Here is a 25,764-nt window from a genome sequence, read left to right on the forward strand (position 1 = left end):
TATAGGTTAATCAACTCTACTTCGGCAGTTCCACACCTGACTGCCACCTTGTTACATTCCATGTACGGGTCATTAGATCCAGGTTCAAGCGAGATAGGTCTGTATTGAACGGACTGGTTCAATAGGAAAGCTAATTTCCTACCTCCATTTCTGGTGTGATCCTACAACGCTATAAGCTGCAGTTGTTTTTGAGCTTGCTTTCGTGCACTACCACGACCGTGATATTCTTCCCACTCATGAAATCCAATATTTCCTCGATCGTACCTCCGAGTCCATTGCAATTGAATTGCAAAAAGGATACATTTTTAGGGATTGGCTGGTGTTAAGTGCTGCGTGTGCGGCTCCTGTTGCGAGGACTGCGGGGAGTCGCGCTTTTTAAAGACGACTCGACTCACTGGGGCTGTGTTCACGCAGCATACAGCAACATAGTCCCTGTCGTAGTCCCTCTCATGGACGAGTCCTGAACAACCCCTGAGATGTACCCACTCCCGGCATCTATTGCATTTTACCGAAATGTGAGTGTGGTGGATGCGGATGTGACAAACTGAGCACATCCAAAGTGGTCCGGGTTTTTCTCCATCCCCACTCGGACCAAAAAAAATCCGCTGCTCCCAATACAGAAAAATGATACAAATACAACCGCAGGCCGCAACACGGGTGTTGTGTGGTTCCGTGTCAATCCGGTCCGAAAGAACCCACTGCCGTGGGATTGAGAAGCTCTTTTTATTCATCGGCGGTGTTTTGCTTTTCAGGATATCTGATCTTCATTGCCACAGCCAAGGATATGTTCATCATTTGCTTAGCGGCATCCTGCTGTGTAACTCTGTTTAGCATTGCCTGATTCACCTTGAACTTAAGTCGTTGTACCCCAGGTAGATGTTTTTCGTTGTTGTGAGCGCTACAATGCTTAGGCTCGCTTCATCTACCATACCTTAAGAACTGCGGCTGGGTTTGTGTATCAGATTCGAAGTTAGTGCTGCTAATGGCGCCCAAAATGGGGTAATAATCTAAGTATGTATTGCAAGGATTAATTCTCGTTCTAATTATTATTGAAGCAGTCTTTCTTTCAGCAAGGGTCTGTAGAAGCACCCTCTCTCTCAGCAAGGATCTATAGACGCAACCTTTCTTTTAGAAAGGGTCTATAGAAGCACCTTTTCCTTCTGAAAGGGTCTGTAGAAGCTCTCTTTCTTTCAGCCACGGTCTGTAGAAGAAACCCATCGCTTAGCAAGGGTCCATAGAAGCACCTTTTCTTTCAGAAAGGGTGTGTAGAAGCACCTTTTCTTTCAACAAGGGTCTGTAGAAGCACCCCTTCTCTTAGCAAGAGTCTAAAGAAGCACCGTTTCTTTCAGAAACGGTCTGTAGAAGCACTCCTTCTTTCATCAAGGGTCTGTAGAAGCACCCTTTCTCTTAGCAAGAGTCTATAGAAGCACCTTTTTCTCAGAAAGTGTCTGTAGAAGCACTCTTTCTTTCAGCAAGGGTCTGTAAAAGCACTCTTTCTTTCAGCCTGGGTCTATAGAAGCACCCTCTTTCTTAGCAAGAGTCTATAGAAGCACCTTTTTTCAGAAAGGGTCTGTAGAAGCACTCTTTCTTTCAACAAGGATCTGTAGAAGCACCCTTTCCTTCAGAAGGGGTATGTAGAACCACCGATTTTTTCAGAAAGGGTCTATAGAAGCACCGATTTTTTCAGAAAGGGTCTATAGAACCACCGATTCTTCCAGAGAGGGTCTATAGAAGCACCCTTTCTTTCAGAAAAGGTCTATAGAAGCACCCTTTCTCTCAGAAAAGGTCTATAGAAACATCTTTTCTTTCAGAAAAGTTCTATGGAAGCACCCTTTCTTTCAGAAAAGGTCTATAGAAGCACCCTTTCTTCCAGATAAGCCTATGGAAGCACCCTTTCTTCCAGAAATGCCTATAGAAGCACCCTTTCTTCCAGAAAAGGTTTATAGAAGCACCCTTTCTATCGGAAAAGGTCTATAGAAGCACCCTTTCTTTTAGAAAAGGTTTATAGTAGCACCCTTTCTTTTACAAAAGGGTCTATAGAAGAGCCTTTTTTCAGCAAGGGTCTATGAAGGTACACTTCCATTAAAAAACGGTCAGAAAAGCAACATTTATTGCAGAAAAGAGACTTCCCATGGCGCCCAATGTGGAATCTGATACTTATTAAACCACATTTACACCAACGTTTTGTTGAGTTGTGAATTCCATTGATATGCTTATAGTATGTATTTGCCCAAAACGCTTTTACTAAACGAATGCTTGTCATAGTAGAGGTAGTGGAAGAGGAAAGTGAACACAACAACATCCGCCTCGCCTAACGGACCACCAACATAAAATTTGTTCATAATTATGATTAAAATATTAATTATTACTAAATAAATTCTCCATAAAACGAAACCCTCGGCTTTATGGAATCTTTTAAAATTATTTTTCTACATAATTTTCCATAGAATTTAAATGACTTTAAAAAAAAATCATAAAAATAAAAAAATAGTATTTTCTTTCTCTTACAAAACGCTGTGGCTACTTTGCCTTCTGGCTGGACGCCCGCCGCCTGGCCAGGCCTAACTTAATTAATAATTCTGCACACATCGAACAGCATTTAACAACAAAATAAATACAATGGAAAATGTATAGAAGAATGAATGAAGAAAAACGAACAAACAAAACTAAATTAACAACAACAACAAAAACAAAGTGGCTACTAATTTTCAAACTCCAGCTAAACAATGCCAGACCAAGCCAAGGCACTTGCTCAAACCAAGTCAAGGAGCCAGTGAGGCAGACAGACAGACACAGGGAATAATAGAATAGAATTCATGCCACAACAACAACAACACCAACAACATTAATAATGTCATAGTGTGTTTGCTTTTGTTTGGGTTTTGAGTTTAGAATTCTAGGAATGGATGCAATGCACCCATTTGAGATGATAATAATGATTACAACGATGTTGTTGGAAGATAGAACTGAATAAAACCCATAAAACATTGACTAACTTAACACACACATCCAATGAGGAGACAAACTAATAAAATATTGTGTAATAGTTTTCATTATCTGTTTTAAATCAAAATGGAATTGTAAGGCATTTATTTGTTGTGCCCTGGGAATCGGAATCCAACAATAATCAAAACATTCCAACCTCAACATGTTTAATGGTGCTGATAAGGAGGAATAAACGGAATAAACTAAAAGTGAAACTGAAATGCATAAAAATACCGCATTATTGCAAGCCGGAAAGGAGAATTCTCGCATGCATGTGTTTCATTACCATTTCGTTTCCGTTGACATCAAACATGTTTGATTGTCAAGAGATCTCTCAGTGCTTTATTAATTTGTTTTTCACTCTCTCACAACTGTCCCCCTTTTGAATTGCATTTTTAAAAAATGATTTTTTTATATGCCGTATATTTTTTTCTCATCGTTTCCCTTTCTCTCTCTCTCTGTTTCATTCCAGTTGTCATTGGTCCAATTGTCACCCTCAGATGTAAATGGTCGCAGCATTCGCCTGGAAATGAAAAAATATTGTCCTTCAATGCAATTGGAATTTTGGTCTTGTATGAATAGAACGTTAGAAGGTAAGTTGTTACTGTGAACTTCATACCCATCATCCATAACAATAACGGTTGACAGCCAGTTAGATTAGGGATGCCACACGAAGATATTTAAAAACAAAATAGTTTTGTTTAAATTATAAAAATTTGTTAACGCTATTAAAATTTGAAATTTGTATAAAAATGCTGCTACATCCATGGATGGGCGAGAATTTATACGAGGTTTTCTTTAGACCCTCTGCCTTTAGGCTAATGAGGATACATAGACTTTGACATGAGGAACAAGTAAAAAATCGGTTCGGCCGTGTTATACCAAAACATCAATAAATGTTCACAATTTTGGACCACTAATGGTTCCATTAATGTCAAATTACAGATAGTTCGGTCAAGAAATGTAGCTATATTTCTAAATACACCGAAAATCGGGAGGTACCGTTATATGAGGCTATACCAAAATATGAACATAAATTAACATTGTTGGATAGAGAGGTTTTGTGACTGCAGGGAGCCTCTAGTGTCAAATTACGAGTTGTTCCGTCACAAAATGTAGCTAAAACCCTAAAAACACCGAAGATCGGGAGGTACCGTATTATGAGGGCTATACGAAAGCATGGACCTATGGCGACAATTTTTGATGGAGAAGTTTGGCGTCCACTGGGAACCTCAAAAATATAGGTAAAATCCTCAAAATACCGAAAATCGGGAGGTACCTTTATTGGGACCATAGCGAACCATGAACCTAAAATTTCTGGGAGAAAGTTTTGCAGCTCCAAAGAAAACTAAATACCATATTTCAGCCATTTCGGTGGGATATTGAGGCCACAACCTTCAAAATACCGAAAATCTGAAGGTACCGTTCAATGGGGGCTATATGAAAACGTGATAATTCTCTTCTGGAATGTTTTAAACCTCCTCCTTCAACGAGTAAATACCAAATTTTAACCATTACTTACTTACTTACTTAGTTGGCCCATTACAGAACATTTGTTCCATAGACCGAACTAAGAAAACATCTCCATTCCTCTCTGTTTTTCGCTTGACTTTTTGGAATACCGCGCCTTTTCATATCTTCATCCACTTGTATGCTCCATCGAAGCTTAGGCCTGCCGATTCTGCGTGCACCGCCATGTGGCATGTATTCATACGCCTTTTTAGCGGGTTCATCATCGCTCATTCTCATGATATGGCCTAGCCAACGTAATCGTTTCATCTCGATACGTTTAACTATATTCATGTCTTTGTATAGCTTATATAGCTCGTGGTTCATACGACGTCGATATTCACCGTCAACGCAAATCGGCCCGTAGATCTTTCGAAGAATTTTCCTCTCAAACACACCAAGCACTGCCATGTCTACTTGCGCAAGTACCATGCTTCGGAGCCATACATTAGCACGGGTAGTATCAACGTTTTTATAGTGTTATTTTTGTTTGACGAGATGTGGCTTTGTTTTTAAATTGCTTACTTAAATCATAGTAGCATCTGTTGGCCAATACAATTCTTCTTCTTATTTCACAACTGATGTTGTTGGTTGTGTCGAGGTAGACGAAGTCTTTAACTACCTCAAAATTGTAGGTACCAACTTCCACAGTTGGTCCGAGCTCTATGGACGCGAGCTCTATGGACGCATTTGGTCTTTTCGCCGTTTACCCCCAGACCCATTTTCGCAGATTCTGCTTCGATCTTCCTAAAGGTATCAGTTACTTCCTTTACTGAACGTCCCATGATGTCTATGTCATCAGCCTAGGCAAGTAACATGTGGCTATTGGTGTAAATTGTCCCATTTCTTTTGACATTTGCATCTCGTATTACCTTTTCCAGCAAAATGTTGAATAGGTCACACGAAAGGCTGTCTCCTTTTCTGAAACCTCTTTTGGTACAAAATTCTTCGGCGAAGTTCTTTTGAATTTTAACTGAGGACCTAGTATCAGTTAAAGTCATCTTACAAAGCCGGATGAGCTTTGCGGGGATACCAAATTCAGACATTGCATGGAATACCTTTGATCGGAGGGGACTGTCGAATGCTGCTTTATAATCGACAAAAAGGTGAAATGTGTCGATCTGCATCTCTTGGGTCTTCTCTAGGATTTGCCGCAGGGTAAATATCTAGTCAATGGTGGACTTGCCAGGTCTAAAGCCACACTGGTATGGTCCAATTATTTCGTTGACCATTGGCTTTAGTCGTTCGCACAATATCCCTGACACTATCTTATAGGCAATAGGGAGAAGACTTATGCCCCTATAGTTGGAGCATACAGTCTTATCTCCTTTCTTGTGGACGGGACATAGGATGCTCAGGTTCCAATCGTCGGGTACGCGTTCTTCCTGCCAGATGGTGCTAACTAGCTGATGCTTACACCTTATCAGCGCGTCGCCTCCGGTTTTAAACAGCTCGGCTGGTAAGCCATCGGCTTCTGCTGCCTTATTATTCTTTAGCCGGTTGATTGCTGTTTTTACCTCATCTTGGCCGGGCGGTATACATTCTATACCATCTTCTGGGATTGGATCTGTGGTATCATCGTCTTCGTTACCAGATTACCTTGCTGGTCTCTACAGGAGGATGTGCCTGTACCAAAGCCATCTGTTTGATGTTTTACTCTTTGGTAGAATTTTCGGACTTCATTCTGGCTCCTGTACATCTCGATTTGTTTCTTCTAAGTGCTCGTAAAATATATCTTTGGTCTGTTCGTCCTTTTCTTCAGTGGGAGCATGAGCGCAAATAAAGCTGATGTTGAAGAATTTAGCTTTTATTCGAATTGCAGCAAGTCTTTCATTCACTGGGGTGAAGCTGGATACCAGATGTTTTAGTCTCCGACTAACTACAAATCCGCAACCAAACTCATGCTTTACGACATGGCAGCTATAATACAGTGCGTCACCTTTAGGTGTTGTTGTGACGCCTTTCCCAATCCATCGTATTTCCTGTATGGCAGTAATATCGGCCTTGTACTTTTCAAGTACGTCTGCCAATGCGAAGACTGCACCTTCTCTATAAAGAGTGCGAACATTCCAGGTGTAGATTCGCAGATCATGGTCCTTAAAACGTTTGCGGGGTTCGTCAACTTTAGAGGGGTTTGTTTTTCTTTTCTTTCGTTTTTTCATAGTAGACTGTTTTTTCTAGGGGAGGGTTACTAACCAGACGCCCAAACCCAAGTTTTTAACGTTCTTATGGGTGAACGCGCGGCACATGTTAGCTCACTACCTTTAACGGGTGTTAAAGGCAGTTCCCCAGGTGACACCACGGGGAGGTCAGTGTCCACTTGAGATGAAAGAGAGACCAAGATAAATCCTGGGCTTTGTCATGTTAAAACCGGTCAGGACCGTTCCTTGGTATCTTCCAACCTCTACGTCACCCAAATTTCAACCATTACGGTTTGAAAATGACGCTGAAACCTTCAAAATACCGAAAATGGTGAGGGAACGTTTTATGGGCGAAATCCGTTTCAGACAATTTGGAGTCAATTTAGCCCCGTTCGTTTGACTGGCGGCGGATGTGCACGATAACTCACCAATGAATCAACCCATTTTATCCAAACTTTATCGCTCGTAGTATTTTGTTCAAACTTAGATCAAGTTCGAAGATGGGCCATAACAGTCCACACTAGGGTTATGACTTTTTTACAACCTCATATCCCTGTATCATAGCGTGATGAGTTTTGCCATAAGATTACATAAAATCTCACTTATAAGGTGATTCGGTGAAAAAACCTCACGCACAAAATGATTTTAAAATTTGAATTTATCAAAATTATGGACAATTTTTTGAAGTCACTGAAAACAGATATATTATTGAAAATAAACTTTAGAGCCACATGAGATAATTAAAATGACATGACATTTATTTCTCACTATTTTTGTTCAATTCCGAGAATCGTAAAAATTTCGTAAACGCTTTTATTCAAAAATATAATTTTTTATCAAAAAACAAAAAATATAAAATTTTTTCAAAGTGACTTTTTTCGGGACTTTTTTTAATATTTGAATGAAATAAACGTTATTATAGTTGTTAGTAGGCTTATATTTATTCATTCGTGCAACAAAAAATAATTTTTTGAAAAAATTTTTTTTTTTCATTTCATATATTTTTTCAAAAAATTATTTTTTTAATATCGATTTGTGCGTGAACTTTTTTTATATTTCAATGGAATAAACGACAGTATAGTGATTAATAGGCAAAAGTTCATTCATCCCTGCTACAGGAAATCATTTTTGAGGAAAAATGTCAAAAAGTCATAACCCTAGTCCACACCTTCGAACATCTCTCCTACGAAAGTTCAACATTTTTCGCTAGAATGAAGCGCACGATAACTCTCAAATGCAATAATCGATTTGTTCTAAATTTTGCACAACGAAATATTTCTTTCAGGCATATTTCAGGTTTGAATATGGACTATATGGATCCAATCCGGCGGGTACCTCCCACACAAATATTAAAAATGTCATCGCAAAAGTGCAGTTTAAAGACATGTCTCAGGTCGTTTTGAAATGTTCTGCAACAGATTGTCATCGTGGCCCTAGATGCGACGATGCATTTTTTCCGGGAGAAAGTCCATACTTCCTGAGTTACTTTCAATACGTTTGAGCTTCTCGAATTGTGTATAAATTTTAATAGGAGATAGTCGTTGTAAGGATGACTACAACATTATATTTTTTTTTTTGCTACGGAAACCAATATTTCCTGGGGTATGTTTGCACACTATCGTAAATCATAGCTCAATAGGAATCGAGGCGACTGTATCATCTCAAATGTATTTGATTCCACCGAATAGACTCGGTGGAATTTTCGAACTCAACAATTACGTGTTCTTATATTTGATTCACCATGGTAGCGGCAATTTATCCCGGAATGCCAGCTCCGAGCTCTTTTGGCCCTACTCGTAATAGAGAAGAACTCCGGGCCATTGATATGTTCCTTTTGCCAGATTTGCTTCCATGACATGTCAACATCGGTGAGATGAAATGGATGTAGGAAATGGTGGCACTTCCAAGGCTGTTGTGCTTAGCCGCCTCCAGGACTACTGGAGTTATGTTCCTGCTTGCATGTCTTCCACTTCGTCATGGGAATAGGAGACACCCCCGCCTTTATCTTGCAACGTTACGATGGTTTTAATGTTTTGCGAAAGGGTCGTACAAAAAACGGAGGAAGAGACTTGCCTTCTTTATTCGCCAATCTGTCCTGTACAGACCATTCTCGCTTGAGCTGATTTTAGTGACCCATTTATGGAACGTATGGGGATAACAATGAAGTGTGGGGCCGCCGAGGTAGATTTATTTAATGTGTACATACCGACGATCAATAATTGTAGCCTGCATCATAAGTCTGACTTTGGCATTCTATCCAATGTAACGAGGGGTACAGAGTTAGCCATGGGCGTAGCCAGTAATAGCTGGGGAGAGGCAGCTGTACATAGCGCCGATGAATAATTGTAGCCTATATCATAAGTCTGACTTTGGCATTCTGTCCAATGCAACGAGGGGTACAGAGTTAGCCATAGTCAGTAATAGCTGGGGAGAGGCAGCTGATAAATAACCCGTCGTTTCTCATCTGACAGTAACAGATCCGAAAAGATGCTCGTTATTTTAACCGGCAATTTGTAGAGCACCCCGAGAGTGATTGGGTGAAGCGCAATTTAAGATTAGCGATGTTTCATCCGAAATGCAAAAACATCCAAAGCGTTGGGCCAATCAATGGTAATGGTTAAGCAAGTGGATAATCCCGGGTTTGAGTAACAATTGTGCTCAACCTTTCGTTAGCTGGCCATATTGTACCAGAAGCCTGGAAAGTTGGCAGGTTGGTCCCGCTAGTGAAGCCTGGCAAGGATGACAGTAGAGGTGAATCGGACAGGCCGATTTCCCTTCGAATCGGACAGGCCGAGGTCTTCCATACCGTCAGCCATATCAAGCTGTTCGAGGACATAACCGTGTTTGAAACGTTTGATAATCAACTAGTCCTTTGTGGAATTCAGAAACAAGAAGTCGTAACACGTTAAGTGAAGCAGGGAGTTCCCCAAGGCGGGTGGAATTACACACTCTCCAGACGGTGTAGAAATCGTAATGTATTATGGCGTCTGGACGTCGATGACATACATACATATGTATATTAGATATTTACAAAGCTGACTTAGTACAGTTCTTCCATCTGAGGAATATGAAACTATCCGGCTCCTGAACGGCTGAAATTAGGCTCCAACTGAACAAATTCGTCGATGGTGTCCTGATTCCGACGACTAACTACCCCAAACTATTGGGTGTAACGTTCGTAGCATGTTTATGTCGTCTGCGCAAGCCACAGCTATTTGCGATAATATCAGAAGTGTGAACAAGGTCCTTAAATCGCTGGCCGGCAGCACTTGGGGTGCTGACAAAGAAATCTTGTTGACCTCTTACAAAACAATAAGCCGGCCTGTGGTAAGCTATGCGCTCCAGAATGGTATGCAATTGTTAGCGCTACGCTTACTTACTTAGTTGGCCCTCTAGAGAACATTTGTCCTATAAGCCGAAGTTAGATACGCTTTCCATTCCTCTCTATTTGTTGCTTTACTTATTCAATTTGGAATACTGTGTTTTTCGTTCTCGTCTTCCACTTGTTTATTCAAACCTGTCAGAGAGCCGAACTGGGGACGAAGGATTTACCGGTGCATCAGCACAACAGGATTTTGTCGATGCAGTACCTGCTTGGGTGTTATCTCAGTGAGCACCCCTGTCATGATCTAGAGGAAGAGAGGTACAAAGGTACAAGCGGAAAACTCTAGATCAACGAGCCTAAACAAAGTAATTGCGGGATATCAGAACGAAACTTATTCATAATAAGAAACCAGAAAAATGTTATGCTAATATTCCGAAGAGTAATAGGTTAGGTTAAGGAGACTTTTGTTTCATTGTGATCACTCCTACATAGTATATGTTCGACAATCTCTATCTCGTTTTCGTCTTCACATAACCTACAGTAATCAATGTCATTGTCATACCATTTTGAAGTTTTATATCTAAACCTACCGTGACCCGTAATAAGTCCAACAGTGACGGATTACGCGATTCGTGTCGTTTGGTTCAAGCTAACTATCAACTAAGTTTGAGACTTTCGCATGTCCGAAATGTGAAACTCGCCCCGATCCTGGCTCCCGAAGTCTAAAAGCTGTCCTCGAAACCTGAAGTTGGAGTAGGATATCTAGAGATAGGAGAAGTTGGAGTAGGATATCTAGAGATAGGAAGTCTAAAAGCTGTCCTCGAAACCTGAAGTTGGAGTAGGATATCTAGAGATAGAAGATCCGTAATCACGTTTAAGGCAGCTTGAGGAGTGCTTTTGATTGATCCGGTTAATGTAATTAGTTTGGACAAAATGCTTTATTTCCAAGTGTATGTTAAGATGTGCCGAAGTGTATGTATGAGGGAAAGAGTGCAACAAGAAATTTCTTTGTCCGCTCCCCGGTATTTACTTTTCATGTCAAACTTTGATCCAGAATTGCACCGAGGTGTTTAGCTTCCGGAGAAAATTCCAATGCAATTTCGTCCAAAACAGTGAGCAGGAATTCGACAAAGTAAAGTTTGAATTTTCCGTATTGTTCTCAACGTGCCCAACCACCTTTAGTAGAACGGTTTCTGTTGATTTGCCCTTGATATAAGTGTGCTGAGATCTACTGATTGTTTTGGAATATTCGGCTTCCCCGCTTTATGAATATAGGCCACCTTTACCACTTTCCATTACCGGGTATAAGCACAGACAGGCGTTAAAAATCTCCGTCAGGGTATTTAACACCGACTCCGCTACATTCTAAATCATGGCTGGAGTTATACCAATCCAGTCCCGGTGACTTGTAAGATGAGTCCTGATAGCTGTCAAGAGTCTCTAGTCCGGAGTTAGTCCTCAAACCGTCGTCCGCTTAATACCCTGGTTACACTTAACCGGATTAACTCAGTGGGTTTTGGTTTCAAATGCCAATTCCATGCGCAAACGTCAAATAAATCCTCATAGTAACCAGTGTAACCATACTATTAATACTACCTTGGGTTTGTGAGCCTTAGATAGGAGAACGAGGAAAATGTGATGTTTACATAAACTCCATTTCCAAAAGTAGTAAATCGGGACTCGACTTAAAATATTATATAATTGTTTATAATTTGACTGGAGGATAGTCTGCACGATGTCCTTAAACAGCGTGGAGTGTTTGACAGTATCAAAGGCTTTTGGTAAGTCAAGCGCCACCATCACCGTTCTATCACACGGCTTGTTCTGGTTGAGTCCTCGACTAATATGTGTGGAGATGGCGTACAGCGCTGTTGTCGTGCTGTGCTGCTTACGGAACCCATGCTGCTGATCGGCAACTGAATAGCTATTTCTGAAGATGGAGCAAACTAAACCCTCAATGGTCTTTGCTACGGGCGACAAAAGCGAAATAGGTCTGTTCGATTCGCCTTTGCTGGTATCCTTGTCTAAGTCCCACCCTGCCCATTTTCCAGACTTCGGGAACGACAGGTCAGTAACTTTAGTGAGTTACTAGACTCCCGGCTCATCCACCTGTTTCAGCATTACCATGGAGATTCCATCAGGGCCCAACGCTTTGGATGATTTAACGTTCCTGATAACATTGTAAATTGTGGTGGTTCATCCTCGGCAGGAAGATATCTAATACGACGTAGAAATCGCCCTGCCACTCCCGGTGTGCTCGACAAACGGTCGATTGAAATAACTTGCGCACCTCTTCAGATCAGGTTCGATTTTCCTTCTTTCCAGGGTTTTGGAGTGACAACGCGCAACTTATTCCGGTTTCAATGTTGCAACTTTTCAGATGATTGAACCACTTGTTCTGATTGTACTCGCCGCCAACCTGTTAACTTCCAGAGTCAGCTCCCTGACTCTGAGGTCATTGGGATTGGCACCACGAAGCTCATCACGCGGATTTGGTATTCGACTAGCAGGTTTATGGCAAGCGGTTGCAGCAGTGATGATCTCTCGGAACGTCCTCTTCAGATCAGGTTATATTTTCCTGCTTTCCAGGGTTTGGAAGTGACTTAACAGTTGCCTTAAATTCACTTATTCCGGTTTTGATGTTGCAACTTTTCAGATAATTGAACCTCTTGTTCTGCTTGTGCTCCCCGCCAACCTGTTAACTTCCAGAGTCAGCTTCCTGACTCTGAGGTCATTGTGGTTGGCACCACGAAGCTCATCACGCGGATTTGGTATTCGACTAGTAGGTTTATGGCGAGCGGTTGCAGCAGTGATAGTCTCTCGGAACGTCCTTTTCCGCTTCCCGAACATCAGAAGGGTTGGGCAAATGTCTGAAGCTGCGATTGTTGAACTCCTGAAATTCGGGCAATTAGCTTTTCCATGCTTGATGAATGTACGGTGTTCAGAGTTGATGAAATCGGGCGGTCTGCTGATGGAGACAATTATAGGCAAATGGTCTCACCCAAGAGAAACTACGGGTTTCCAGGTGACGTCATTTGTCAGACCGGATGACACAATGGTTATGTCTTGACGAACTGTGACATTCTCCGCTAATTCTGGAAGGGGCGTCCTCATTGACCGTGCAAAAAGTAGAGCTAGTAATGTGTTCAGCCGGCACTATATCCATCTGGTCGCTTCGGAGGAACAAATGCCACAACTCATGATGAACATTAAAGTCCCCCAAGACCAAACGGTTATGACCTTCCAAAAGCGGGCTGATGTTGAGCCTACAACTTGGAGTAAAGCTATTTATCGGGTGGATGTATACGTTATGCTAAGCCTCGGCAGTTCCACACTTGACTGCTACCCCCATGCATTCCATGTACGGGTCATTAGAGTCAGGCTCAAGCGACATAGGTCTATATTGAACAGACTGATGCAATAAGAAAACTAAGCCCCATCTCCAATTCTGGTGCGATCCGTCCTCAGTACGTTGTAACCATCATAACGCTGTAGGCAGCTGTTGTTGTTGAGCTTGGTTTGCTGCATCGCCGCTGCACCGCACCATGATATTCTTCCGACTCATGAAATCCACAATTTCACCGATCTTACCTCAGATTCCATTGCAATTAAATTGCACAAAGGATGCGTTTCCAGGGATTGAAAAAGCAACGGCTAGTGTTTAGAGCTGCGTGTGTGGCTGCTGTTGAGGGGACAGCGGGGTAGCTGCGTATTCTGATGACGACGTCAATTCACTGGGGACTGTGTTCACGCAGCATACAGCAACATAGTCCCTGTCGTCCAGAACAACCCCTGGGATACACCCCACCCCAGCATTTATTGCATCACACCGAAGTTTGAGTGCGATGGATGCGGATGTGACTAACTGAGCATATCTATATTGGTCCTGGGTTTACCTTCGTCCCGGTGCGGACCATAGAAATTCAGAGCAGACATTCCGGGATATGCTCATATATATAAGTTTTTCTGTAAACTAATGATATAAGTAACATAGTTCCATATCCACACAGGGACCTTTTATGAGAAGTTACTGCAAGCACAATGATCGAAAAGCCATTATATCTCAGTATCTCTGGCTTTTTGCACCTTATTAGGTAAAGAGTTTTACATTTAGAGTCTTAACTTAATACCAAAAGATACCAGGATCTGAAGTCAATAGGGCCATGTTTATATTATAGCCTCTTGCAGGGTTATAAGGATTTATTTGAAATATAAAGAATGGAATTGACCCAGTGGATTTGTTAAATCCGGTTATATATAAACGTACTCTAGGTCCCCTTTCTCCACATACAATCAAACACAGATACCTATTTATTTTTCGTCATTTTAAACAATCACCTACATACTCACCTACATGACACATTGAAATAAATCTTTTAAATCCTCTGGAATTTACATGACACTAGAATTAACTACTGAAAACTATAATTTTCATTTCAATAAGAGGCCCTCCCCCACCCCATGATTTACAAATTGATACTACGACGCATTTAATATTCATTTACTCACTCAATCATTTATACGCGATTCCATATGCTAATCTTCTCAAACGAATAAAACAACAATTACAACAACAACTATAAGTATAAGTGCGGGAAATATACGCCCACTTTGCAACACTTGTTTGATTGGTGTTTGCAAATCCGATTTTGAACGCCAACTATTGGCAATACCCCTTTTCACAATCAATAATGGATTTAAATTAGACGATGACGATGATGGTCGTGAAGACGTCCACGACGACGAGACATTGGCATAGCCGACGGATTAAACTAATTGAAATGTGATTTATTTACATTTTGTTGTTGTAGTATGTTGCACTTTATAATTGTGAAAAAAATATAACGAAAACAAATAATAAATAGAAGCTACTTTGTATAGTGGCTCAAGTGCACAGGGTTACCATATTCATCAAATTTCGAGCATTCTCTTCGGTAAATAATAAATATTATCTAATATTTCATTATCTTTTTCTTCTTTATCTCTTCTAGCTGTTGCCCGTGGTTCCCAATGGTCGGGACGCCGCTGTTGTGCCTTGGGTGTTTCGCCACGTTGTAGTAATGCCTGTGCCACAATGTCCTCAACGGGTGAGCTAATAAACGCCTGCCGCCAAAGTGATGAGCAACACATGTTCGCATGTTTCGAACGTCAAGAGGCCGGTGATCGTTGTTGTGGCAATGCAAAAACTCCAGAGTGCTTACAGGTGAGAACAAAAGAAAATAATAAAAAAATCTTCAATATCGTTTCAGAAAGGGTGTATAGAAGCAGCATTTCTTTCAGAAAGGTTGTCAGGAGAACCATTCTTTCTTTTAAAATGAATGTATAGAAACAGCCATTCTTTCAGCAAGGCTCTCAAGAAGCAATCTTTCTCTCAAGAAGCAGCCTTTCTTTCAGAAAAAGTCACTAGAAGCAGTCTTTCATTCAGAAAAGGTCTCTAGAAGCAGCCTTTCTTTCAGAAAAGATCTATAGAAGCAGAAAGTCTGCCTCAGAAACGGTCTCTAAAAGCAGCCTTTCTTTCAAGAAGGGTCTATACAAAAAGCCTATCATTCAGAAAGGGTCTCTAAATGCATGCTTTCTTTCAGAAAGGATCTTTAGAAGCAGCATTTCCTTCACAAAGAAACAGACTTTCGTTCAGAAAGGGTCTCTCGAAGCAGCCTTTCTTTCACTTTCTTTCATAAATGGTTTATAGAAGTACCCTTTCTTTCAGAAAGTGTTTATAGAACCAGCCTTATTTTCAGAAAGGGTCTCTAGAAGCAGCCTTATTTTCAGAAAGGGTCTCTAGAAGCAGCCTTATTTTCAGAAAGGGTCTCTAGAAGCAGCCTTATTTTCAGAAAGGGTCTCTAGAAGCACCCTTTCATTCAGAAAGGGTCTATAGCAGCACCCTTTCTTTCAGAAAGGGTCTATAGAAGCACCCTTTCTTTTAGAAACGGTCTATAGAAGCACTCTTTCTTTCAGAAAGCAGCCTTATTTTCAGAAAGGGTCTCTAGAAGCAGCCTTATTTTCAGAAAGGGTCTCTAGAAGCACCCTTTCATTCAGAAAGGGTCTATAGCAGCACCCTTTCTTTCAGAAAGGGTCTATAGAAGCACCCTTTCTTTTAGAAACGGTCTATAGAAGCACCCTTTCTTTTAGAAAGGGTCTAACGAAGCACCCTTTCTTTTAGAAAGGGTCTAACGAAGAACCATTTCTTTTAGAAAGGTTCTAACGAAGCACCCTTTCTTTTAGAAAGGGTCTAACGAAGCACCCTTTCTTTCAGAAAGGGTCTCTAGAAGCAGGCTTTCTTTCAGAAAGGGCCTATAGAAGCGACCTTTCTTTCAGAAAGGATCTATAGAAGCACCCTTTCTTTCAGAAAGGGTCTATCGAAGAACCCTGTTTCCAGAAAGGGCCTATAGAAGCAGCCTTTTTCCAGAAAAAGTCTCTAGAAGCAGGCTTTCTTTCAGAAAGGGCCTATAGAAGCGTCCTTTCTTTCAGAAAGGGTCTATAGAAGCAACCTTTTTCAGAAAGATCCTATAGAAGCACCCTTTCTTTCCGAAAGACTTTCTTTCAGAAAGGGTCTATAGAAGCACCCTTTCTTTCCGAAAGACTTTCTTTCAGAAAGGGTCTATAGAAGCACCCTTTCTTTCCGAAAGACTTTCTTTCAGAAAGGGTCTATAGAAGCACCCTTTCTTTCAGGAAGGGTCTATAGAAGCAGGCTTTCTTTCAGAAAGGGCCTATAGAAGCGTCCTTTCTTTCAGAAAGGGTCTATAGAAGCACCCTTTCTTTCAGGAAGGGTCTATAGAAGCACATTTTTTCAGAAAGAGCCTATAGAAACACCCTTTCTTTTAGAAAGGGTCTATAGAAGAACCCTGTTTCCAGAAAGGGCCTATAAAAGCAGCCTTTTTTCAGGAAGAGTCTCCATAAGCACGTTTTCTTTCAGAAAGGGCCTATAGAAGCGTCCTTTCTTTCAGAAAGGGTCTATAAAAGCAACCTTTTTCAGAAAGGGTCTATAGAAGCACCCTTTCTTTCCGAAAGACTTTCTTTCAGAAAGGGTCTATAGAAGCACCCTTTCTTTTAGAAAGGGTCTAACGAAGCACCCTTTCTTTTAGAAAGGGCCTAACGAAGCACCCTTTCTTTTAGAAAGGGTCTAACGAAGCACCCTTTCTTTTAGAAAGGGTCTAACGAAGCACCCTTTCTTTTAGAAAGGGTCTAACGAAGCACCCTTTCTTTTAGAAAGGGTCTAACGAAGCACCCTTTCTTTTAGAAAGGGTCTAACGAAGCACCCTTTCTTTTAGAAAGGGTCTAACGAAGCACCCTTTCTTTTAGAAAGGGTCTAACGAAGCACCCTTTCTTTTAGAAAGGGTCTAACGAAGCACCCTTTCTTTTAGAAAGGGTCTAACGAAGCACCCTTTCTTTTAGAAAGGGTCTAACGAAGCACCCTTTCTTTTAGAAAGGGTCTAACGAAGCACCCTTTCTTTTAGAAAGGGTCTAACGAAGCACCCTTTCTTTTAGAAAGGGTCTAACGAAGCACCCTTTCTTTTAGAAAGGGCCTAACGAAGCACCCTTTCTTTTAGAAAGGGCCTAACGAAGCACCCTTTCTTTTAGAAAGGGTCTAACGAAGCACCCTTTCTTTTAGAAAGGGCCTAACGAAGCACCCTTTCTTTTAGAAAGGGTCTAACGAAGCACCCTTTCTTTTAGAAAGGGTCTAAAGGGTCTAACGAAGCACCCTTTCTTTTAGAAAGGGTCTAAAGGGTCTAACGAAGCACCCTTTCTTTTAGAAAGGGTCTAACGAAGCACCCTTTCTTTTAGAAAGGGTCTAAAGGGTCTAACGAAGCACCCTTTCTTTTAGAAAGGGTCTAACGAAGCACGCTTTCTTTTAGAAAGGGTCTAACGAAGCACGCTTTCTTTTAGAAAGGGTCTAACGAAGCACGCTTTCTTTTAAAAAGGGTCTAACGAAGCACGCTTTCTTTTAGAAAGTGTCTAACGAAGCACGCTTTCTTTTAGAAAGGGTCTAACGAAGCACCCTTTCTTTTAGAAGGGGTCTAACGAAGCACCCTTTCTTTTAGAAAGGGTCTAACGAAGCACCCTTTCTTTTAGAAAGGGTCTAACGAAGCACCCTTTCTTTTAGAAAGGGTCTAACGAAGCACCCTTTCTTTTAGAAAGGGTCTAACGAAGCACCCTTTCTTTAAGAAAGCGTCTAACGAAGCACCCTTTCTTTTAGAAAGCGTCTAACGAAGCACCCTTTCTTTTAGAAAGGGTCTAACGAAGCACGCTTTCTTTTAGAAAGGGTCTAACGAAGCACGCTTTCTTTTAGAAAGGGTCTAACAAAGCACCCTTTCTTTTAGAAGGGGTCTAACGAAGCACCCTTTCTTTTAGAAAGGGTCTAACGAAGCACCCTTTCTTTTAGAAAGGGTCTAACGAAGCACCCTTTCTTTTAGAAAGGGTCTAACGAAGCACCCTTTCTTTTAGAAAGGGTCTAACGAAGCACCCTTTCTTTTAGAAAGGGTCTAACGAAGCCCCTTTCTTTTAGAAAGGGTCTAACGAAGCACCCTTTCTTTCAGAAAGGGTCTCTAGAAGCAGGCTTTCTTTCAGAAAGGGCCTATAGAAGCGACCTTTCTTTCAGAAAGGATCTATAGAAGCGCCCTTTCTTTCAGAAAGGGTCTATCGAAGAACCCTGTTTCCAGAAAGGGCCTATAGAAGCAGCCTTTTTCCAGAAAAAGTCTCTAGAAGCAGGCTTTCTTTCAGAAAGGGCCTATAGAAGCGTCCTTTCTTTCAGAAAGGGTCTATAGAAGCAACCTTTTTCAGAAAGATCCTATAGAAGCACCCTTTCTTTCCGAAAGACTTTCTTTCAGAAAGGGTCTATAGAAGCACCCTTTCTTTCCGAAAGACTTTCTTTCAGAAAGGGTCTATAGAAGCACCCTTTCTTTCAGGAAGGGTCTATAGAAGCAGGCTTTCTTTCAGAAAGGGCCTATAGAAGCGTCCTTTCTTTCAGAAAGGGTCTATAGAAGCACCCTTTCTTTCAGGAAGGGTCTATAGAAGCACATTTTTTCAGAAAGAGCCTATAGAAACACCCTTTCTTTTAGAAAGGGTCTATAGAAGAACCCTGTTTCCAGAAAGGGCCTATAAAAGCAGCCTTTTTTCAGGAAGAGTCTCCATAAGCACGTTTTCTTTCAGAAAGGGCCTATAGAAGCGTCCTTTCTTTCTGAAAGGGTCTATAAAAGCAACCTTTTTCAGAAAGGGTCTATAGAAGCACCCTTTCTTTCCGAAAGACTTTCTTTCAGAAAGGGTCTATAGAAGCACCCTTTCTTTCAGAAAGGGTCTATCGAAGAACCCTGTTTCCAGAAAGGACCTATAAAAGCAGCCTTTTTTCACAAAGAGTCTCTAGAAGCAGGCTTTCTTTCAGAAAGGGCCTATAGAAGCGTCCTTTCTTTCAGAAAGGGTCTATGGAAGCACCCTTTCTTTCAGGAAGGGTCTATAGAAGCACCTTTTTTCAGAAAGAGCCTATAGAAATACCATTTCTTTTAGAAAGGGTCTATAGGAGCACCCTTTCATTTACAGAGGGTCTTTAGAAGCAGCCTTTCTTTTAGAGAGGGTCTCTAGAAGCAGACTTTCGTTCAGAAAGGGTCTATAGAAGCACCCTTTTATCACAAAGGGTCTATAGAAGCACCCTTTTTTCAGAAATGGCCTATAGAAACACCCTTTCTTATAGAAACTGTCTACAGAATCAGACTTTCTTTCAGAAAGGTTATATAATAGCAGCCTTTCCTTCACAAAGATCTTTCAGAAAGGGTCTCTAGAGGCGGTCTTTCTTTCAGAAATGGCCTATAGAAGCATTCTTTCTTTCAGAAAGGGTCTATAGAAGTACCGTTTCTTTCAGGAAACGTCTATGGAAGGGGTCTATAGAATCACCATTTCTTTCAGAAGGGGTCTATAGAAGCACCCTTTCTTTCAGAAAGGATCTCTAGAAGCAGACTTTCTTTTAGAGAGGGTCTCTAGAAACACCATTTCTTTTAGAAAGGGTCTATAGAAGCTCCCTGGCTTTAAGAAAGGGTTTATAGGTGCTCCCAGGCTGGGTCTCTTATCCTTTCGGTGCGAACCCCCGTCGACCTAACTCTCTTTACCCTGTTTTTGGTGGGGAAGGATTGGTTTTGGTTTGATCCACACGTCCAGATATCGAAGCCGATGCTGAGCCAGTCTTCTCACCCCCTGGGTCCTTGATTTATCTTCGGGCAGACTCGTTTTCTTTTACGTCGCATCCTTCAGCTGCCGGTGTGGCGGCGGAACCATCATAAGGGATGAAACATCTATGTGTGAGCGACGTGAATCAACATCACTACCGATATGACCTTAGGGACTATTGGGGTAAATGTTTACCCTCTATGCATCGGGATGAGAGAGAGAGAATTTGTTGAGAACAGGATTTTTTCTTGGTCATATGAGGGTATCTCCTTTCGAATTTGTTCACCGCCTTGAGATTAATAGATTTTGGTGGGATCCACGCGTCCACGCCGATGCTGATTCAGTCTTCCCAGCCGACTGCGTCCTTGGATTATCTAGGGGCTAATTCTTCTCCTTTGAAGTCACATCCTTCAACTTCGAGAGGTGTCCTGCCGTTGTGGTGGTAAAGCCTTTAGAAGAAGTTGTTTAGTTCAGAAGTTATAAATTACCCAAGGAAATAGAGCCAAATCAACGTCACTCCCGATGTGGCCTTTAGGGTCTATTAAAGTTGATTTTTAACTCAATCGGGATGGGATAGAACTTGCTCAGATCAGGATATCTCAAGCCAAGGTGTCGAGGCCAGTGCTGAATTAGTCTTACCAGCCCTCTATGTATTTTGTTTATCTTGGGTATCCTGCCAGACCTGCCAAACCTTGTTTTGAAGAAGATTTTGAAGTCACAAGGGAAGAATCCGCCATGGTAAATTGAGCCAAATCACATAGTCCTCTGTGTTGTCTTTAGGGGCGATTGCCTCCAATGTTGAACTTAGTTTGCCCTCTGTTGACATCGGGATGAGATTTATAGTGCGATTTGCCATTGTGATGCCAGAGTCCAAAGAGAGCGGCTAGCATCATTTTTTCTTCTAAGCAAAGGCAATAAAAGACTTTTAAGGGCTCCTCCAAGGTAGTTTCAATATAAAAAGAACATCAAATCTAGAGAATAGCTTCTCAAAATTATGTCTCTTTCTTTGACCCTTTTTGCGGATATATTGATTAAAACTTTTTAATTACTATTTTCAGGCATGTCGGGAAATTTTCGAGCCTCATCCATCACATAAGCGCAACAATCGCAGACATCTCCACGAAATGTGTGGTGAGAAAAATGCCGATGTTATACAGTGTGTCAAGAATGTCACAGACATGTCACCGATAACCAATTCCCACAAATGTAAGTAACAACAACAACAAATTCGCCAAAAAAAATACCAGCCCGATCATTTTCTAAAAACCTTATTTCCTCTTCTTTACAGATCTACCCTGCTGCGATTTCTCGGACAATGACAGCTGTCGCAATACCTGTCGGGCAGTTCTGAATACCACAGAGAGCACCGACATTATCATAGGAGAACTAGAGACGGGTGGCTGTGGTACAGTGTTGCCACATCTTCCACTGTGGCAGTGTTTTTTTACGGCCGAGAGGAAAATGTTCGTTCCGGCTGTTAGTGTGAACAATCATGAAACTGAAGTGTCACAAATAAATCGCCTGGGTATAGATGGAGCCAAACTGCACTGCTGTGAAAAAGTTCTCTCCGCCAAATGCCGACGCCTGTGTCTGCAAACGTTTACCACAGATTGGACAAATACCATGAATAATTTTGAAGAAGCCTGCCTCATGCAACCAAATGAAGTGGAGCTACGACAGTGTATAGATGAGGTCGATGAACCCTGTGAATTAGGTTGTGATGGTCTGAGCTTTTGTACCAATTTCAATAATCGTCCAACGGAACTGTTTCGCAGCTGCACCGTTGAGGCCGATATGGCAGCAAAATCAGACCTAATGATGTGGCAACAGAGAGGATTTGTGAGCTTACCCGGTGTTAATTTACCAATTAAAAATATGACAAGATGTTCACCGGAAAAATGGAAGGCAATTGCGTGTATCCTTCAAACTAAACCGTGCTCTCGTCAGGGCCACTACAATCACATTTGTCGGGAGAATTGTTATGAAATATTAAGTGAATGTATGGATTGGACCCGCATGAATACCTCACTGAATGCTGATGCCATTTGTGCCCGACTACATCCTGAGGGGGAAGGAGTGCATTGTATTTCGTTGAGACCTTATCTGGAGGAGAGTGATGCTCCGAAAGATACTGGCGGTCACCATCGTATTACCTCCCCCTGTAAGGGTCATCCTTGTAATGCTAGTGAAGTATGTTTGGCGGCCCGCAATGGTTCTGCAACATATGAATGCATACCCGGTTGTGCATTGGGAGAAACATCCAATTATTTGGTACCATTTGGAGCATATGTTCGAATACCGGTGCAATTGACTGCAAGTCGTGGTGGTTTTAAGGTTTGTCGTTGCGGCATGCAGGGTCGCATTGAACATTGCCAGCCGCTGCCTAGTGTATCTTTTGAAAGTTGTGTCTTACCCGGAGGTAGGAAAATCAAACATGGCACTTCATTCTATTTGGAGTGTAACCTATGCACCTGTTATGCTGAGGAGATAACATGTACCAAGAAACAATGTAAAACGACAGGTGAGTTCCAAAATACAAGATTTGATAAAATTTAAATCCACGATTTAAAAAAATACGATTATTAAAAAAATATTTTTTTTAAAAAAAATCACAATTATGGAAAAAATATTTTTAAAAAAATCCACGATTATTGAAAAAATATTTTTTAAAAAATTCAAGATTATTGAAAAAATATTTTTTTTAAAAAAATGCACGATTATTGAAAAAATATTTTAAAAAATTCACGATTATTGAAAAAATATTTTTTTTAAAAAAATGCACGATTATTGAAAAATTATTTTTTAAAAAATTCACGATTATTGAAAAAATATTTTTTTTTATAAAATTCACGATTATTGATTTTTTAAAAATCCACGACCATTAAAAAAATATTTGATAAAAAATATTTTTAAAAAATCCACGATTATTGAAAAAATATTTTTAAAAAAATGTACGATTATTGATTCTTTTTAATTCACTATTAATTTTTCACTATTTTTAAAAAATTCACCATTATTAAAAAATATTTTTTATAAAATACACGATTATTGATTTTTTAAATTATATTTTAAAAATCCACGATTATTGAAAAAATATTTTGTAAAAAATCTACGATTATTGATTTTTTTAAATCCACGAATATTGACTATATTTTTAAAAAAACCCGAGATTGAAAAAATATTGTTTTAAAAAATCCACAAAAATTGAAAAAAATTTTTTTAAAAAAATCCGCGAAAATAAAAAAAAATATTTTTTTTCAAAAAAATCCGCGAAAATAAAAAAAATATTTTTTTAAAAAGTCAAAGATTTGTTAAAAAATATTTTTTTAAAAAATCCACGATTATTAGAAAACCATTTTTTTTAAAAATCTACGATTATTAGAAAAATATTTTTTAAAAAATCCACGATTATTAGAAAAATATTTTTTAAAAAATCCGCGATTATTGAAAAAATATCTTTTAAAAGATCCGCGATTATTGAAAAAATATTTTTTAAAATCCACAATTATTGAAAAAACATTTTTTATCCACGGTTACTGAAAAAATATTTTTTAAAAAATCCACGATTATTGAAAAAATATTTTTTAAAAAATCCACGATTATTGAAAAAATATTTTTTAAAAAATCCACGATTATTGAAAAAATATTTTTTAAAAAATCCACGATTATTGAAAAAATATTTTTTAAAAAATCCACGATTATTGAAAAAATATTTTTTAAAAAATCCACGATTATTGAAAAAATATTTTTTAAAAAATCCACGATTATTGAAAAAATATTTTTTAAAAAATCCACGATTATTGAAAAAAATATTTTTTAAAAAATCCACGATTACTGAAAAAATATTTTTTAAAAAATCCACGATTATTGAAAAAATATTTTTTAAAAAATCCACGATTATTGAAAAAATTTTTTTTAAAAAATCCACGATTATTGAAAAAATACTTTTTAAAAAATCCACGATTATTGAAAAAATATTTTTTAAAAGATCCGCGATTATTGAAAAAATATTTTTTAAAAAATCGACGATTATTGAAAAAATATTTTTTAAAAGATCCGCGATTATTGAAAAAATATTTTTTAAAAAATCCACGATTATTGAAAAAATACTTTTTAAAAAATCCACGATTATTGAAAAAATATTTTTTAATAAATCGACGATTATTGAACAAATATTTTTTAAAAAATCCACGATTATTGAAAAAATATTTTTTAATAAATCCACGATTATTGAAAAAATATTTTTTAAAAAATCCACGATTATTAAAAAAATATTTTTTAAAATATCCACGATTATTAAAAAAATTTTTTTTTAAAATATCCACGATTATTGAAAAAATATTTTTTAAAAAATCCACGATTATTGAAAAAATATTTTTTAAAAAATCCACGATTATTGAAAAAATATTTTTTAAAAAATCCACGATAATTGAAAAAATATTTTTTAAAAAATCCACGATTATTGAAAAAATATTTTTTAAAAAATCCACGATTTTTGAAAAAATATTTTTTAAAAAATCCACGATTATTATTGAAAAAATATTTTTTAAAAAATCCACGATTATTGAAAAAATATTTTTTAAAAAATCCACGATTATTGAAAAAATATTTTTTAAAAAATCCACAATTATTGAAAAAATATTTTTTAAAAAATCCACGATTATTGAAAAAATATTTTTAAAAAAATCCACGATTATTGAAGAAATATTTTTTAAAAAATCCACGATTATTGAAAAAATATTTTTTAATAAATCCACGATTATTGAAAAAAAAAATTTTAAAAATCCACGATTATTTAAAAAATATTTTTTAAAAATCCACGATTATTTAAAAAATATTTTTTAAAAAATCCACGATTATTGGAAAAATATTTTTTAAAAAATCCACGATTATTGAAAAAATATTTTTTAAAAAATCCACGATTATTGAAAAAATATTTTTTAAAAAATCCACGATTATTGAAAAAATATTTTTTAAAAAATCCACGATTATTGAAAAAATATTTTTTAAAAAATCCACAATTATTGAAAAAATATTTTTAAAAAAATCCACGATTATTGAAAAAATATTTTTTAAAAAATCCACGATTATTGAAAAAATATTTTTTAATAAATCCACGATTATTGAAAAAAAAAATTTTAAAAATCCACGATTATTGAAAAAATATTTTTTAAAAATCCACGATTATTTAAAAAATATTTTTTTAAAAAATCCACGATTATTGAAAAAATATTTTTTAAAAAATCCACGATTATTGAAAAAATATTTTTTAAAAAATCCACGATTATTGAAAAAATATTTTTTAAAAAATCCACGATTATTGAAAAAATATTTTTTAAAAAATCCACGATTATTGAAAAAATATTTTTTAAAAAATCCACGATTATTGAAAAAATATTTTTTAAAAAATCCACGATTATTGAAAAAATATTTTTTAAACAATCCACGATTATTGAAAAAATATTTTTTAAAAAATCCACGATTATTGAAAAAATATTTTTTAAAAAATCCACGATTATTGAAAAAATATTTTTTAAAAAATCCACGATTATTGAAAAAATCCACGATTATTGAAAAAAAATTGTTTAAAAAATCCACGATTATTGAAAAATTATTTTTTAAAAAATCACGATTATTGAAAAATTGTTTTTT

At 38.4% G+C, this 25,764-nt stretch overlaps 1 protein-coding gene across 1 annotated transcript in view; it reads left to right on the top strand.

Moving 5' to 3' along the window:
• Reck (Reversion-inducing-cysteine-rich protein with kazal motifs) overlaps nt 1-25,764 on the top strand; it is a 212,721-nt gene that overhangs the window by 178,741 nt on the left and 8,216 nt on the right. The window contains exons 4-7 of the mRNA XM_073981199.1: nt 3,458-3,578; nt 14,952-15,163; nt 21,171-21,318; nt 21,401-22,633. Coding sequence (XP_073837300.1) covers nt 3,458-3,578; nt 14,952-15,163; nt 21,171-21,318; nt 21,401-22,633 — 1,714 coding nt within the window. The remainder of the gene's footprint in view (nt 1-3,457; nt 3,579-14,951; nt 15,164-21,170; nt 21,319-21,400; nt 22,634-25,764) is intronic.

This window comes from Musca autumnalis, unplaced genomic scaffold (assembly GCF_047663935.1).
Source record: "Musca autumnalis isolate F117 unplaced genomic scaffold, ASM4766393v1 scaffold_4, whole genome shotgun sequence".
Lineage (NCBI taxonomy): Eukaryota > Metazoa > Arthropoda > Insecta > Diptera > Muscidae > Musca > Musca autumnalis.